Source organism: Lingula anatina, unplaced genomic scaffold (genome assembly GCF_051362555.1).
Source record: "Lingula anatina isolate TDL-2025a unplaced genomic scaffold, LinAna3.0 unanchor82, whole genome shotgun sequence".
Taxonomy (NCBI): Eukaryota; Metazoa; Brachiopoda; class Lingulata; order Lingulida; family Lingulidae; genus Lingula; species Lingula anatina.
Genome location: NW_028257603.1, coordinates 1,431,297 through 1,448,269, shown reverse-complemented (window position 1 = coordinate 1,448,269; position 16,973 = coordinate 1,431,297). Strand labels below are relative to the sequence as shown.

At 37.8% G+C, this 16,973-nt stretch overlaps 1 protein-coding gene across 1 annotated transcript; it reads right to left on the bottom strand.

Annotated features, from left to right (window-relative positions):
• Positions 1-1,651: 1,651 nt before the first annotated feature.
• Positions 1,652-16,707, bottom strand: LOC106158130 (uncharacterized). Its single transcript, XM_086998632.1, has 8 exons — positions 16,405-16,707; positions 9,865-10,015; positions 9,267-9,422; positions 8,880-8,927; positions 8,424-8,549; positions 8,075-8,128; positions 7,433-7,528; positions 1,652-5,938 (listed from the first exon to the last, which is right to left on the bottom strand). Coding segments are annotated over exons 1-8 (687 nt in total). The 5' UTR covers positions 16,459-16,707; the 3' UTR covers positions 1,652-5,936.
• Between the last annotated feature and the right edge of the window lie 266 nt (positions 16,708-16,973).

The window sequence follows — 16,973 nt, the reverse complement described above, 5'->3', positions numbered from 1 at the left end:
AATTACTCCAAGAAGATAACTTTTTCTCGCATTCTCAATATATATATATATGTATGGCAAGGACCTGTTATGTGAATGTTTTGAAACAGGTTTTACATATGTATCGCTCTCTCTCTCTCTCTCGTTTTCTTTTATCTCCAATTTCTCTCTCTCTCTCTCTCGTTCTCTCTCTCTCTCTCTCTGTCTCTCTCTCTCTCTCTCTCTCGCGCGCGCGCGACCTGCATCGATTACTCAGCGTTTTTGCAAAAGAAGATCGTTTATTTCCAACACTCCCCAATGGTTGCTTTTAAAGTTGCATAAGCAAAGTGTGAAATGTTAATCCCCCTGTATAATAATAGCGTGGTTATGTTTATGCTCACTCAGCAAAACCCGACTTTATTAAATCTTAGACACGAATTTCCAGTTTCCATGCTAAAAATATAACCCGTAATTAGTTTCTTGCTCGTCTTTCCTTTGTCACAGGCAAAGCCAGCACAGAGCGCTGTTTCAAGATCTATCAAAATGAAAAACATATTGATTTTGTTACAAATTCGTAGAAATGTCTGCACAGGAGAAAGGGTTCCAATGTCAGTCAAAGAAGTTGCTGTAATTTTTTTTCCTTAGTGCCATATGAGAGAGGTAAATGCCAAGGCAAAGAGTTAGAAAAATGCCATAGTCGATATAGGGAAAGTCGGGAAGCTGCTTCTTGTTTTCTTTCAAAAAAGCGTCACCTTGTGCATTTTAAGAGTTTGAAGGACGTTTAACACCCCATTTCCATAGATTAGATCGACCTACTTTGGATCGACCTAACTCCCTGGGGGTTCGCGCTGAATAGCTGTCAGCCGGGCGGACACGAAAGTTAATTGCCCCTTACGGCTTGTAGTGGGCGGGGTCGGACACTTAAGGGGGATTATCTTACGGTAGTCTGGTGAGACTCCCCTCGGTGATAGATCGATCTAAAGTTGTGGGAATAGACCCTAACACGACAACTAAGCGCGTTGGATGTTGATTATTTTCGACGACGACAGAATCGTCTTCTTCTTTCTATTTGGATTTGAAAATGTCGTAAATAAGTTACTTGATCTCCCTGTCTTTCTCTCTCTCCTACGACAAAGTTAATATCTCGACGAAGCCTTTTAACTCGAAGGTATTTATTGCGACACATGAAACCCTTCGTATTTCATAATTGTTAACAGCTATGGATTGTCGCCGCAATCTGTGCATTTTAAGCAACATGTATCTGGTTAATAAGCTGATAATTGGGGCCTTTTTCCAACAAGTGTCGCATGTCGTCGTCTCTTATTGCATGTCTGTTTTCAGGAACAAGGACGAGCTATCCTTTTAACACTCTCCCTCTCTCCCTCTCTCTTTCATTCTCCATTCTCTCTCTCTCTCTCTCTCTCTCTCTCTCTCTCTCTCTCTCTCTCTCTCTCTCTCTAACACACACACACACACACACACACACACACACACATTTATTTAGCATTTCTACTCCATGATTAGACATGATTTGTTCTTGGTGCCAGTTATCAGTTTAAGCCTACAGATGAAGCAATCGTTTTCTCAATTATGGCTATATTTTAGGTTAGGAACACAGGTGCTGTCGGGTGTATTAACGTTGCATTTCGTCATCGTAATTAACTGACAATAAGCAATGACAAATAAGTAACAATAAATACACGCACTTTATTACAATAAGACAGATCTGATAACAATACCCATAATAACAATACATCATTAACAATATTTAACAGTTAACAGTACTGGCCGAAGAGGAAGTCTTGCGAGGTATTTTAACATGAAGGCCAGGCTATAGCAGTGGCGCAGAGGGCAAACAAGGCGCTTTAAAGGAAAGTTCAAGGATTTTAGACTAAAAAATAGTCAAATCTATTTTTTGAGATCAGCGGCCTAGCCCAACATTAATGTGTTAAAGGAGTTAAAGCTCATTTTCACGACGGAAACTTGAACAAAGTCGGATGTTAGATGCCAAAAATTCCGACGAACTATCCCTTAATATAAGTACTCAAACATTTCGAAACAGGAAATCTCACATTGCTATCATACAAATCGGGAACGGCATCTGCGACATGAAACACAAGATGGATAAGGCAAAAAAAGGCTTGCGAAGGAAATAAATCGCCCACTTTTTTAACCTCTGTTTCACTTGTTCAAATTCCTATTCAAATGATTAAAAAAACATGATTCTGTGGTCGACGCATCACGCTACAAAGGTGAGCAGAGTTTACTTGGGTTTCGATCAAATATAATAAATACTTCCTTCTTAATCTCTGTGTGCACGACATTAATTTTTTTCTTCTCTTTTTTGCGATGTTGCAGTTTATTAATGTGTATGACCTTTTCATCCGTGATTAGTCAAACCTTAATCCTATCTCTTAATACGCACTGGGCGGTATTGCTTTAAACTTGGCTTCGCCCTTGATAAACGTAGCTATTGATATTCGCAAGACCAAATGAAGTAAAGAAAGCTATTTTTCACTTATGTTCTCAATTGTTACTGAAGGCAAATAAAATGAACACTAGTTTTCTGCATATAGACTACAAATATATGGTTAAAACGAGTAGAGCTAATTATCAGCTTATTACGTACGGTGTGCATTCGTATGGAAACAAGCCTTCCTATATGTTGAAAGTCACCGCAATTTAAAGCATTGTGTTACCTGTATAGAATTATTGGCAAAATCAGTAGGCAGGATCAATAGTTACATTGCTGAGCTCAAGTGTTAACTACTTACTACATGTAACAAAATACCATCCAAATACATTAAAAATCAAATATAGATATAGATATATATATAGATATATCATACTTTAATAAAATGATAGAACAAACCACGCTATAGACATGTCACTTGTTCCCCATAAGTACACGTAGTTTATCTTGGCTAAATTCCCCCTGGCACTCTTAATTCGACTAGTAGGTTGAATTAATGTAACCGAGAGCAGCACGAAATGCTCCAAGAATACCAATGAATGTATGTATGGACTTAGGACACAGTCCTCTACTATTTCACAGAATTTTTCCCCAGTTTTATAACGTAGTGTTACGCAGAGCAAGCATCGTAACCCACGATACAGTGTAACATCAGAACACAAACGAGCGCGGCCATTGTTTGTGCTTAAACCCAAAGCGTCTTTTTTACATTCTTAAGCGTGTCTGGCGTGACGTTTGGGTTTGCATTCTTTTCCTGACAATGTCAGCTAAAAAGATAATTTTCAACTCCAGGAACATTTGCTGCACATCACAATAGGAGAATGTTCACCTACTTCTTCTACGTTTTAGATAATAACCCATCGGAACCAATGACAACCGTTGCCAAGGCTACCTTAGTTCTTACGCGTGTTGATTAATGTGACTTTTATAAGACTGTCGTCTATATCCGAAATTCTATCTTTATTCTTGCCATGTCTATAGCAATGGTTTCCTCTCTTTCTTAAGAACCTTATATATCTAGTAGAAGAGACTCTTAATCTCACTATGCTGTTATCAGATTCATTTTCACACATTTATAGATGGGAGCTCTTTACGCTACATTGTTATCACTATTCTTACTTTTAATACTCATAATACGAGGACATGTTTTCATAACTGTGAAATAGGTTGCCATTGAATGGGCATGCACTACCTAATGAATTAATGTCTACTGATTGTATAGATACTTATACCCAAGACATAGTAGACAGGCCCGTTGCCAGGGGGTTCTGAGGGTTAGAAATACATCTAGATTGATAGATAGACCGCGTTCAAATTCAAACTTTGCACCAGCTGGATCGATCCAACTCTGCAGGGAATTATCACTAATTGCATTCAGTGTAATCAGCTTAATTATTTGACACATCTCCTTGGTGGCTAGCGGGTAATTCATTTGTGTGTGCGTTCGGCTTACTTACCCCCTAGCAGCCCGAGGAGGCGTGGCGGACATTGAAACCGATTACATTGAGTGCACTTAGGGAGAATCCCCATCACAGTTGGATCAATCCACCTCAGTATTATGTATATCTGCCAGAGATTTCACAATGACGTCATTATGCCTCACTTTCAGAAGAACTCTGTCAGAAATGCATTGTTGACAAGGTCTTTTCTGCCCTACTAGCGCTTTGCATCATCTCAGAAGACAACAAATATAATGCTACCGGTCACTCCCGGTCGTCTTTGCGTGTTCTGCCCTTAACATGAATCTCACCAAATGAAAGCAAATGACGCCATTCTTAAAAAATCTTCATGTATCCCTTTCGATTAAAAAAATTTAAAAAAAAATTTATGAAACAACATAATTCCGAATATGAAATATAGGTTAGATATAATACAGCATTTTGTGCGGTAAGTGCTTCACGAATAGCTGTGTTATTATTGCACGTTGACAGACATTTCAGTGATGATTTAGGCAGCTATCACATAGTTTTGACTCATTTCACCCCCTCAAACTAATTTTAACATTCAACTTCGTGGAAAATTATAGAGGTTATAATTACAAAGTAAAAACATTGCAGATCGTACCTGCGCGCGTGTGTATTAGTTTCTGTCTGTGTGCACATTTGATACGTTTTCACACTACTATAGCTATAAATTTTCACACTGATTTTAGTGTCATACTCAAATCAATGATTTAGTTTACACATTAAGTAACCAAGAACCCACTCATTCAGAATTTTAAATCCTAAGTCATTTTTTTTTTATATTCTTGTCCAAACAACCGGCTTTATATGAAGGTTTTAGTGCCATTGATTTAGAGAGGATCTGGATTTATCAAGTCTCATTCGAAATAAGTATCACACTAGAATAAGCGAGTTTATACGTTACTAAGAACCGGTTGCTTTCCTATCAGTACAACTGAAGACAATATCTAATCTACAAAGCATCTTTACTACTGCAGTGCGCTAAAAACGAACCGAGTAAAAATATTTTAAAGGAAATGAGTACTTCTAAATCCCTCCCCTCAACAATCTTAACGCAAAAATTATAAAATATGTAAGACACAAGATGCCGATTGAATATTAATTTTGCATTTTCTTTAAAAGTTCCCCTGTCATTCAAACACGTTTCTGTTAATCACCAAGATATATCATATTCAGTACAGTTGACAAAATAACTACCTATAAACCCGTTTGTCTAACCTTTGGGTCACTATCTTTTGGAGACGAAGCCTGATAAATTTTACTTGAAAGCTAAAAATGAAAAAGTAAAAATGGGACAAAGACTTATCATATATATATATGATGATTTACTTGGTGATTTACAGAAAGGTGTTAAGATTGTTTTTAATACATAAAGGTTTTACGTGCATGATATCTCTTAAAGAATCTTATATGACTGTTTCTCTGAAATCCGTATACATAAATAAATATATATGCATATATATGTGCGAATAGCTATCAAATCGCATAAGTTTAAAACAAGACAAAACCTTAAATTTCACTTAAAATCAAAAGTAGAGAAGTAAAATTAAATTGCTTTCTGGTTTGTTGTCTATGTTGGTTCCTTTTCAGTTTTTGAATTTTGTATTAAGGATAAAGTGTTCCTGACTTCAAATCTCCAGATCATTCAGGAAATGTCGTACATGTTGTACTGTATAATGTGGTTAATCTCCCTTTCCATACTGAAGTATTTTGTATTAATATTTTAATATTGTAATAATATTTTGTATTAATAATACCTAATGTAAAGGAAAAATTTGCAAAAACGGAAAAAAGTATGCTGATAAAAAATTAACCTTTCTCTCTTTGGATTAAAAAAAACATGTTTATCTCCAAAATTATAAATCAACATTCTATTTTTTTTCACAAGATACCTCCTATTGAGCAAAATATTTAATTTGTCTATTCTTTTTTCATCTATAACATAAAGAATCACACAACTCTAGTGTATTAGATCGCAATTTCGTCGCCATAGTTTTCCAGTGAAATCTTGTGTTGGAACTGCGACGTCACACTTCGCTAAATTCTGAAAACAAAGAACAACACAGAACAATCAATGCCTTCCAGAGTGACAGAGTTACCGTTCAGAGTGCACATATGCATGTACTTAAAATATTACACTTGGATGATAGTAATTTACTTAAGCATTTCTAGATGAAATCGATTATTTCAAATTGCTCTTAACACAAATGTTATCAAACATGAAAGGAAATAACCTTTCATGCAGTGAAGGCATCATGAAACTCGCATTTGAAATGGATTTGGAATTGTATGTCCAAACCAGACAACACATGTAAAATTCCTCAGTATCTTCAGAGGACAGATTATCATACAAAACTGGCACAGTGAATTTGCGGGAAAATCTTCACTTAGAACCATCAATTCAAACATGCACGCAAAAAAAGAATATCTGGATGTTTTAAAGAATGCTGCAAAAAGAAACACAGTAAGTTGTTTCGAATGGAGGGCATAACCTCCACATTGAAACAGGAAGATAAAAAACCTACCTCGGTTTGCCCCAAAGACAAAACTAAAGATGAAAATCACTTTCTTACAAAGTGCCCCCCTTACAACGACCTGCGAACTACATTATACTAGATATTTTCAAAACACCATACAAACTTTGGCCAAGGGACAATAGATAAAAGTTTGTCATTATTACGAAATGCCAAAAGAACGAAACCCCGATTGCATTAGCACATTGCCCTTACAAAGAGATATCTAGACAACAGTGCTGTATCTACAGGGAGTTCACAAGTAACTTTGACTTGGGCTCAGACAAATATCTCCATTATTTTATGAGTAATCAGATTGTATCATTGCTTAATAGCATAAGTAACTATAGTTACACTTCTATTCTACAATTTCCTCCGCCCATGTAGATGCATAAGGCGCAGTGAATAAAGCAAAGCATGTCGCCATAATGTCATGTGCATGCGTTCGTAAGTGGGTGGATAATTCGCTTTACACAGTAAACGTTCGTGTACTGCTGCTGATGGAAAATATTTAGGCTGCAGGGCTGCAGTTATTATTGTGGACATTTGTGCTGAGGCGACCCTGTAACGTTTGGTCAGATGGGAGCAATTAAATCTGCACGCGCGCAGATGCCATTGTACCTGCTCTGCAGGAGCTCAGTGAGAGCTGGGCTTCGCGCCAATGTAATTAAAGCTTGTTACGTAACCTGTCTTGTCTTGTCTGTCTGCTAAAGGTCTGTTTTTGTTGTCACAAATGAGCAATTAACTGTCTTGATTACTGTCAAGGGGACTTGGCAGGGACTTGCTAAATGACAGTGCCTGAGTAGTTATGCAAACAGTTACCAGCCATGTAATCATCCTTGAGATTTCAGCACAGGGTCACAGTACAGAGATAAGCCATCTATTTAACCAGAGACATATCTGTTAATATCTAGTGAAAAAATCAATCTGTGGCCCTGGTAGAGGGTAGAGAATATACATGGGCATCAAAAATGAATGTCCCAAGCATATCGAGAGAGAGAGAGAGAGAGAGAGATTCTACTCACATGGTGTCAATCTCCTCAGCATCCTTGTTTCCGGTTGACGTGCTCTGGCAGTAGTTGGGGCGGCGGTGGTAGTTGTAGATGCACTGGCAACGTCATCTGCAAAATCAGAAAGAGATCAAGGTCCGATTCTACTGAAGACCTGCAAAAGAATTGACCTCTGACTGCAAACTGTTGGACAGCTGAATCTACTGAATCTACTGCCCAAACTCCATCCTGTTTGTATTACAGGTAAAAAACAAATTTCAAACTACACAAATTTGAGGTTGAGCCTTCGTCTGACTGCTTGCTAACAAAACAAGCTAGTGCGATTTATTCTTAAATAGAAATTAGCAAATAAACACACAATATCGGACATTTTCTTTGACGGTATAATTTTCTGTCCATAACCTTCCGTGGTGACGGTAAGTATATCATAACTGTATGCCTCGATGAAACAAGAGACGCCACAAGGAACCGTCGCGCAAATAGAAAAAACCGAACTGTTTCCAGTGTAATAAGTCAATTACACAATGCTCACATTGCACTAGTACCGTAATCGAAGCAATCGATTTCCGCGAAACAGATAAATAGGGCTCGCCAAATAGATATATAGAATATAAAAACAAAAAACGCAGGGCCTTCAAAAAATGAAAACTGACTAACCTTGAGGTGCAAGTCGCATGGGTGATGCTTGCCTCGTAAGTGCTGAGCGATCACCTGAAATAAAGCAGACGTTTTACACGACACCGTATGACTTTCCCTATCAGTAAAGTTTAAAATGAGGGATGCGTTCACAATAAATCTAATGTCCAATAAATCTATTGTCAATAAATCTAGCTAGTCCGAATGCTCGTTGAATGCAATCAATGAACAGACTAACTTAGTTTTCCTTTAGTTAGCGTGTAAATTAAAGTACCACAGGCGACCAAAAACTTTCTTTATATGTGTTGAAGGTCTATGTTTTTTTCTCAGCTTATGCAATCCTTTTGTGCGCTTGAGTCTGTCAACTTACCCCCAAAACGCGAGTTGAACAAAGCAGGCACCGGCGCAGTAGTAGTAGTAGTAGAAGTCGTAGTCGTCTTGGCGTCGGTGATAGTGGTATTCGGTATCATGGTAGTGTTAGGCGGCGACAGAGAGGCTTAATTAAGGATAAAGCAACGATGAGTTGATAGGGAATAACAGTAGTATATACGCCAGTGTTCAAAGTCCAGCGGGACTAAGGCAGAAAGTGTCCAGGGACTGATGACGGATACAAAATTTTATTGGCCAGGCGTCAATTTTACTCCTATTTGGTCATTTTAATTGGAAGTAACGTGTGTGTGTGTGTGTGTGTGTGTGTGTGTGTGTGACAGAGAGAGAGAGAGAGAGAGAGAGAGAGAGAGAGAGTGAGAGAAAGAGAGAGAGAGAGAGAACGAGAGATAGAGAGAGGGACACTAAGAGAGACAAAGAGAGAAAGGGGAAGACACACCGTTGTAACCTGCTGCAGGTATCTTCTGCTCCAGGAAAAAGCTTTGAACTGAAAAAATAAGAAAAAAACCAGAAAGAAATCAGTTTCATAAGCAGCATTTGTCAGGACGTATATGAACGGGACTCGTATGTTTGCACAAATAAGTTGAAGTCTAAAAGATAAAAAAATACCTATGATACGAAAAGAAATACGTGCATGTAAGATCGTTCTATAAATCACGTTTGGGCACCAAATATATTTACAGTATACAGTTTAAAAAGTTCGATAAGAAAGTCATTTGAACAGTATATATGTGTATATATATAAACTTACACCATTACTTCCTCTCCTTTTGTAAATCTCTGTGTAAATATGTGCTAGAATTTACAGATAATGTATATCACTCACCAGAGAAATAAACCAACACCCCAAAGAGCCCCATTCCCAAGACAATCGCCAACAGCACGTAGTAACAATCATTCTTATTTTCCTTCTCGATGGCTTCCAATTCGGCCAGCTCCTCCTCCGTATACTCGCCATTGTTCCCACCTTCCGCGTCTCCGTCTAAAGGAAGATCAGTGATTAAAAAATCTGGCGGACATACAAACAAAATAAAGACCGTCAACTATTTTCCGGTAGTTAATGCAGTACCATCAGATTGAATGTAATATCCACAGCCTGACATACGGAAATAAAATCTAATAAAATAGTGGTAGATTAAATAAGGTAGGTTTTGACAGAAAGTAAACACAATAATAACTTGGTTTGCGGTGAAATCTTGTTATTTACCAGAGAGAGAGAGAGAGAGAGATAAAATAAGAAAGATGGCAGTGAGAGTCGCCATCATACTGGAGTGTATGGCTCGTATTCCCTTAATGTATGAATATATTTATAAATATTACTTCTACTCATTTTAAGTGTTTTTTTCCCATTCAGGAGTATCTGTTTAAGTGTATGTGATTTGCATCTATTTAGTAACAGGTTTTCAATGAAAAAAAAAACTCACCAGTCTTGATTTTTTTCTTGCTTTTGATACTTCCATTCTTGGCGTTTTTTTCATTCTCCTCATTTTCGTTCTTTTCACACTTTTCAGGTTCATTATCTCCCTTCTCAGAATCATTTTCGTACGCCATTTTGTCTTTCTTGTCTTCTGCCTCCTGGAAGACAATGATATTTAACGTTCTCTGCTCAGGCGTAAGCGGTTTTAGTGACGCATCGTGAGCTGAATAAAATTGACATTATAGCGATCACGTTACAACCTGATCCAACCGTATGTACGTGATCGTTTGAAGGTGACGCTTTATGTTGAAGAAATTAACCAGCGCAAGGGAACGGAATGAAGGACTCACACAAATGTGTATAGTTAAGAACAGGAACTTCAGTTTTGGACAACGGAGGTGGCAGTTGGGGAATTGGCGGTTGGGGTGCTTTTATCCAGCTGAGGGAAGGTTGCAGCAAGTACATGCCCCACCCCGCCCCCTTAACTAATGACATACCCTCACCCTTCTTTGATAATCAATATAACGAGCAGGCCCGTAGCAGAGGGGGGGGGGGGGGGTTCGAAAGACCCCCCCTTTTTTGTTGGGGAAAGGTCCCCTCTGGGTAAAATTTTATCTACGTACAAGAAGGATTCATGATAAAAGGTCCACTTTTTCAGAAAAAAATTGCTGGCTACGGGCCTGACGAGGAAAACGAGAACTAGACAAAAGCAAGCGATCCCCCATCTCTATAAGGGTATTACGTTAAAATATCCCTCTGTCCGAGTGACAAATGTATATGAACCTTTTGCGTGCCCCTATTAGCAACATGCAGAATCCGCTAGCTCGAGAGCACGTGTCATCGCGTGAAGTGAAATCTGAGTATCCGTTGCAGACCAATTATCAGCAGTTATTAGCTTGCTGACGTGCTCGTCTTGAACTCTTCAAGATATCAAGAGATGTTTTGGTAATTATGGAACAAGATTTTCTTATGAGCTTTGTTTGCAAAAACGCAAAACCATAATAACTAGATAAGAGAAATAAATAGAGAGACTCTTTCTCTCTCTCTCTCTCTCTCTCTCTCTCTCTCTCTCTCTCTCTCTCTCTATATATATATATATATATATATATATATATATATATGTGTGTGTGTGTGTGTGTGTGTGTGTGTGTGTGTGTGCGCACGCTTATGCGTGAGAGAGAAAAAGAGAAAGAGAGAGAGACAGAAGGGCAGTATAAATAAATAATCTTGTTGCTGGCGGGTTGCCATAAGCAGATCGACACACATCACAGAGCAAAAAGAGAAGTTGATAAATTTCCACCTCAAAGTTAAAGGAAAGCAAATGTTTTTCGTGTTCAGGCAGAATGCCGCACAGGTTTTGAAATGCCAAGGATAAAGAAAGACCTGCATGCCTGGCATAAAGGCGCCTGTTCATCGAATGTAAAACAAAACTGTTTTCATAATTCTGGCGGTGTTGCCATGATCGGGGCTCTAATCTCCAAGCTTCTTGTCGAGCTAATCAGTTGAAAGTCGATATTTTCGTGACAAGTGCGAAGAAACGAAGTAACAACGAAGCCATGGTGAGAAAGAAAATTGTTTACAAATGCGACACGACATTCCGTGCCACAGATTGACAACAAAGAGCTCAAATCACAAATTACCTAAGCTACTTTCTGCATTAAAGTCTCTCTCCATCTTTCATTTCTATTCATTTATTTGGATTTGATTTCTTTCTTTTTTGCTTTTGCTCTTATCATTTATCTTATTTTATTTCTGTGTGTGTGTGAGTGTGTCCATCTACAATGCCGGAGTGACCGAAATTGAATTTTTTAAAACTCGAGAACAGGTTTAAAAATTCTAATTTTGCTAACAGTTATGCATATTGGGTATCATAGCTCTGACGGGTAAAGTATTAAGTCTTACACCCCATTTCCATAGATTAGATCGACCTACTTTAGATCGAACTAACTCCCTGGGGGTTCACGCTAAATAGCTGTCAGCCGGGCGGACACGAAAGTTAATTACCCTCTTACAGCTTGTAGTAGGCGGGACGGACATTTAAGTCGGATTATCTGAAAGTAATCTAGTGAGACTCCCCGCGGGGATAGATCGATCTAAAATCTATGGGAATAGAGCCATAGAGGCGAATAGATTTGTATTATGTAAAAATGCCATGTCCATTGTATGAACTCAAAAGATACATGTATTCAGGGGCGGATCCAGATATATTTTCTGACAATCTTAAAAATTATCTTTGTTTATCCATCTTACATTTTTGACAGTCCTCCGACAGAAAAAAATGGATACCCGACCATGTAAATTTGAAAATCTGACAAACTTCCGGAAGACCCAGAATACGGCTTCAATCCACCCCAGTGAATCAGTTTGTCATTGACTCCTGTTATAATCAGTATTATAGTATACTAATCATCAGATGGAGATGAAGGTTGCTAGCTGTCAACCGGTGAGACAGGAATGGTAATCCTAGTAATGGACGTCCGAACTCCCACATGATTAGTAAGTACAGTTAGGGTTAGTCGGAGTATTGCGGTTGGTATATGGGACGAAAGTCACCTGTGCAAAGTAATGGAGAACGGACTACGGTTCCTAGCGGACTACCGTTCCTGTCATAGCGGGAAATATCACTGTTACAAGGACATATATACACAGCATCTATTTTTTATATTTTCACAGAAAAAACAACTTTCAGAGGTTAAAAAGGTAAGCTTTCACCCCGCACTCTCATACACAATGTATTTGATATGGTTATTATTCTTAATGTGTGCATAATGAAATAATCATATTTAAATTTACTACATTTGATTTAATTAAAAAAATTGAATCGTTCTTTTCAGAGAATTGCGATAGATAACACTGAATTAGGTATTGCTTTTACTTCTAACACGAAAAAGCAATTTGAAAGCTGACAAAAATTGCTATGCCATGAGCGAAATACTTAGTCTTAAATTCTTAAATCTCATTTCGCAAATCAATCAATGTGTATATTGGTATGTGTGTATACAGTAATTAGTATGTGTAAAGTAAGTATGGGTATACACTTTGTAAATGTCAAAGCCAGAGGAGGTGAATATACAGCATGTTTACTATCAGTTGACCTTCAGCCAAAATGTCACAGGAGGAGAGTTCTTGTACAGGAATAAAGTCCTGTCTATACCGCGAAACATATACATGTTTATAGAATCAGGATCAGTTTTTGATTAAAGATGTTTTCATTTATTTATTTATTTATCGAGGGGCGTTTGTTTCTTTCCAATTCCAGTTCCCCCCCCCCCCCACACACACACACACAAACACACGCGCACACACTTTGCTGTGGGTTTAGTCACAAATGTTGTGCGACGATCACAAAGGTTTTCCGATCGTTATATAGCAAAAATGATTTCCTGGATATACTCAAATCGACTGCAAAACGAATTATCTCTCAACCTGTTTTTGAGCTCTTTCTGTCTAAATATTATATTTCCAGGACGTTTATGTATTTTTTCTCTACAGAAGACTTACGTTTATGACATGGCTTTATTTCGCTAATTAAATCTATTCGGGTCCACCGATGAATGCAAATGCTAGAAAAGTGCTGGCATTGAAGGCGTCTTTAAGTATTAAGTTTTTTTGCGCGAAGTAAAAAAAAAAAAAAATATTGCATTTTGCCCTCTTAGAAAGGCATCCAAGACGCAATTAAACATTTATGGAGTATTTGTGGTCAATAATTCTACGTAGGCCTCCAAGTAGGATTGGTTTATGTGTGGACCATTTCAAGGTAATGAGTTTGTTTCACAACTTTCAATGCAGACCTTTAAGATAACCTTTTAAACAACTTATTTATATTTAATGTACGCAGTCGGTCAAATCCTATTTATAATCCTTAACATTGTATCGCTTTGCCCAGACAATACTAGGGAATAAACTAACTAACTAACTTACTTACTAACTAACTTACTAACTAACTAACTTACTAACTAACTGACTAAGTAGAGTCTCATTATTTACATATCATACATGTACACTATATTGTAACTGAACGCTTTTTTCTTATCTACCTGTATTTGTGCTACATGTAGCCTGTAGTAGATTTGTATTAAATAAGGATCGTGAAGTTTTAAAAACTAACGAAAAGAGGGAAATAAACGTCAAGAGATGAATACAAAGAAAGTTATTTAAAGAAAAGAGAGAAAATAGACGGAAGAAAGACAAGAAATGAGTAAATTACGGACCACTAGACTAATTGAGAACTGCGGATTGTTTAAATTATCGTGAAAGCTTACGTATGAAAATTTTTATATAAATATACTAAATCATATTTACTGCCAGGTTTAACAAACCTGTTCCAGTCACGTTGTCGATAAACCCCTTACCTTATTCAAATTATACTAAACATTTAATACTGGAGCTTGACAGCTATTAGTCTTAGATTATAGTGAAATAAATGTTTCGTTTGGCAGTAAATTTGTCAGTGTGATTAGGCAGCAGTGATTTCCTGCCAAAGTCTTAGATCCCATTCCAATAGACACCATCGGCCTACGTGGATCTACCATCTCTGAAGGGACTCTCGTTGTGTGCAATCAGCTACACTGGATGGCACCCTTCATCTTATTACCAGTTTTTCTGTATTCTATAGTGTACTTAACGCCCGCTAATGAGGAGGAGTGTCATTCAGTGAAGCTGATTGCAGTCAGCGAGAACCCCCGCAAAGCTGGGTGGATCCGACGTAGATCCACGTAGACCGCCGGTGTCTATGGGAATGGGGCCTTAAAACGAACTCTCAATTTGCCGGGTTTTCTCTGATGCTTGCTCGCTGAATACTGTAGCATGTTCATTGCTAATTGTTTTAACCCGACAGCACTATAATAATAGATTCCGAACGGCACTTCAGTCGAAACCACAATCTCGATCATGATTGGAAGCCGTAAAAATGGTTCTTAAAGAAACTGAGCTTTTTTGTGTTTTTCGATATTTCGCCACAGCGTCTCGATCGCATCTGGCCTCATTAATAAAAATTAAATCTCTTTTGAAACTGTTACGATTTAAACATTGCATGAGGGCAAATGTTTAAAGGCCTTTACGCAAATCTACTTTGTTACATTCATCATGTGGCATCTTTCCTTCTTAATTTCCAGAATTATTTTCTGCCAGTAACTGTTATTTCACAGTTTATATGTATTTATCTCTGTGTGTTCTGGTTCCAGCCATATGCCTCAAACGTAAAGGGCAACATTCTCCATAACCATGAATTATATAAATCTAGTATAAATTAACCTTATCATACTCGTGTCTCGCACACTTGTTGGATCAGTGATATAATATAATATAGCCTATTCAATTTGCGAGACCGACACCGGATTAAGTAGGGAAAAAACATCTTGTCATTATACACAATGGATACAGCGGGAAAGACTGTCATCCGGAAATTATAGCAAGGAGCGTAGCTAACTACTTGCGTTTCTACTTGGTCAATTGTGCGTTAACATAAAATACGTCTTCAATAAAGAAAAACATGACGGTGTCTATTCCTGTCGGCAGTAGAATGGATGTCGCTTCCTTGATGCTCTCTCGAGAGAGCGTATGCATATACCGGGATTGTTGGTGACATGGCAGTTCTTGCACTGAGACAATTAGCACTGCGTGTTTGTCACCAATATTAAACAGATAATGGCGCATATTGTAGATATTTAAAAAACGGAGGAGTAAATTGTGAAAAGGTTAATTACGAAAACACCCCGATCTGCCTTGAAGGGATAACAACTGTGGGTATGAGATTCATATTTCATACAAAATGGATTAAAAACAACTTACGGAAATAAAATAAATTCTATTGTACATTGTACGTACTACCACCTAAACAACGGTTATCGCCATTATTTTGGAACCTGTGCTTGCCATCAGACCACGTGGACCTTCATAGATAGGTATACCTCCGTAATCATCTCTAAAAGATCATTACAAAAAACAAACTTTTTAGGATAAAAAATGGGCTTATTTTGAATGAAGGAACGGATTCATTAACCAAATGGTAAATATGGTAAAAGTCGTCGTTTACCCCAAGGAAAATCCGTTTTTGTTTTTCAAAACGAGGAGTTGTTATCCCTTGAATTGATAAATTGGAAGAGCAATTGTTTAGGCAAGATGATGTACAGACTGCTAAATAATCATATGTTTTTCAATGTAAGAAATTTGCAACACTACATACTTCATAAAGGGCGTATTTTGAAAATCTTTTCCAAATATTACTGCCGAAACGACTAGAATATCTGAAATTAATAATGCTAATAATGCACATGATTCGAGTGGCATTTTATACTTGCATGTCACCTTCTATTAAAACAAACAAACACCACATTAACTAATTAGTTCACGCTTGCATATCAGTCTCACAATCAGAAATGGACAGGTAAAGCCAAAAAAAATCATACTGACGAAAACAGTTTATATCAAATGATTCAAAATCAATTCCCTTTTTGATTTAAGGAATCGAAACAATACTTTTTCAGAACAAAAAGATGAAATAGAAGATATCTATAAAATCATTCAGATAGTTCAAAGGCCCACGTACCTTGTTGTCCACTTGTTCCTTTGTTGGTGATTCAGGGGTTTTGCTGTCAGACATCCTTGAAAAACCTCTAGAAACCCTCTAATTCAATGTGGTATTATACTGAGTAAAAATATAGCCAGGTACGCGTCACTAGGAATTCTGGCTTCAGTCAGTTTAGAAAACAAATCGACCTTCTTTTGTTTCTTCTTGGCTTGTTTCCGCCACCTGTCAAAAACTATTCTTCTCCGTTTGGCGATGTCGTTGTCGAGCAGTCCCTGTGTACTGTGAAGGCGTTGGTTGAACGGCGGTGAATAACGGCTGTCGCTGGCGTAGATGTTATACGCGTTTCTCTCACATTTGTCAATGCTTGCAATTGGATTCAGCCAATCACAGACGTCGTGGCGTTAATACTGTGAAAAGCGCGCTTGTTAGTTTTCAGACATTGTTTACGAGATGACGAAAAAGACACACGAACTAAAGCAAAATGTACGAACAAAGCATTTATATCGAGGGAGAGAGAGAGAGAGAGACAGAGAGAGAGAGAGACAGAGAGAGGGAGTGGGGGCAAAGAGAGAGAGACTTTTTGTCTT

Bases quoted from the DNA above. Each gene is read 5' to 3' on its own strand.
- LOC106158130 (XM_086998632.1), bottom strand. From the start codon at position 16,458: ATGTCTGACAGCAAAACCCCTGAATCACCAACAAAGGAACAAGTGGAC. The intron at 9,423-9,864 runs GTGAGTTTTTTT...ATCTTCCTTTAG, and splicing joins CAAGAAAAAAATCAAGACTG to ACGGAGACGCGGAAGGTGGG. The intron at 7,529-8,074 runs GTTAGTCAGTTT...CTGATTTTGCAG, and splicing joins CATGCGACTTGCACCTCAAG to ATGACGTTGCCAGTGCATCT.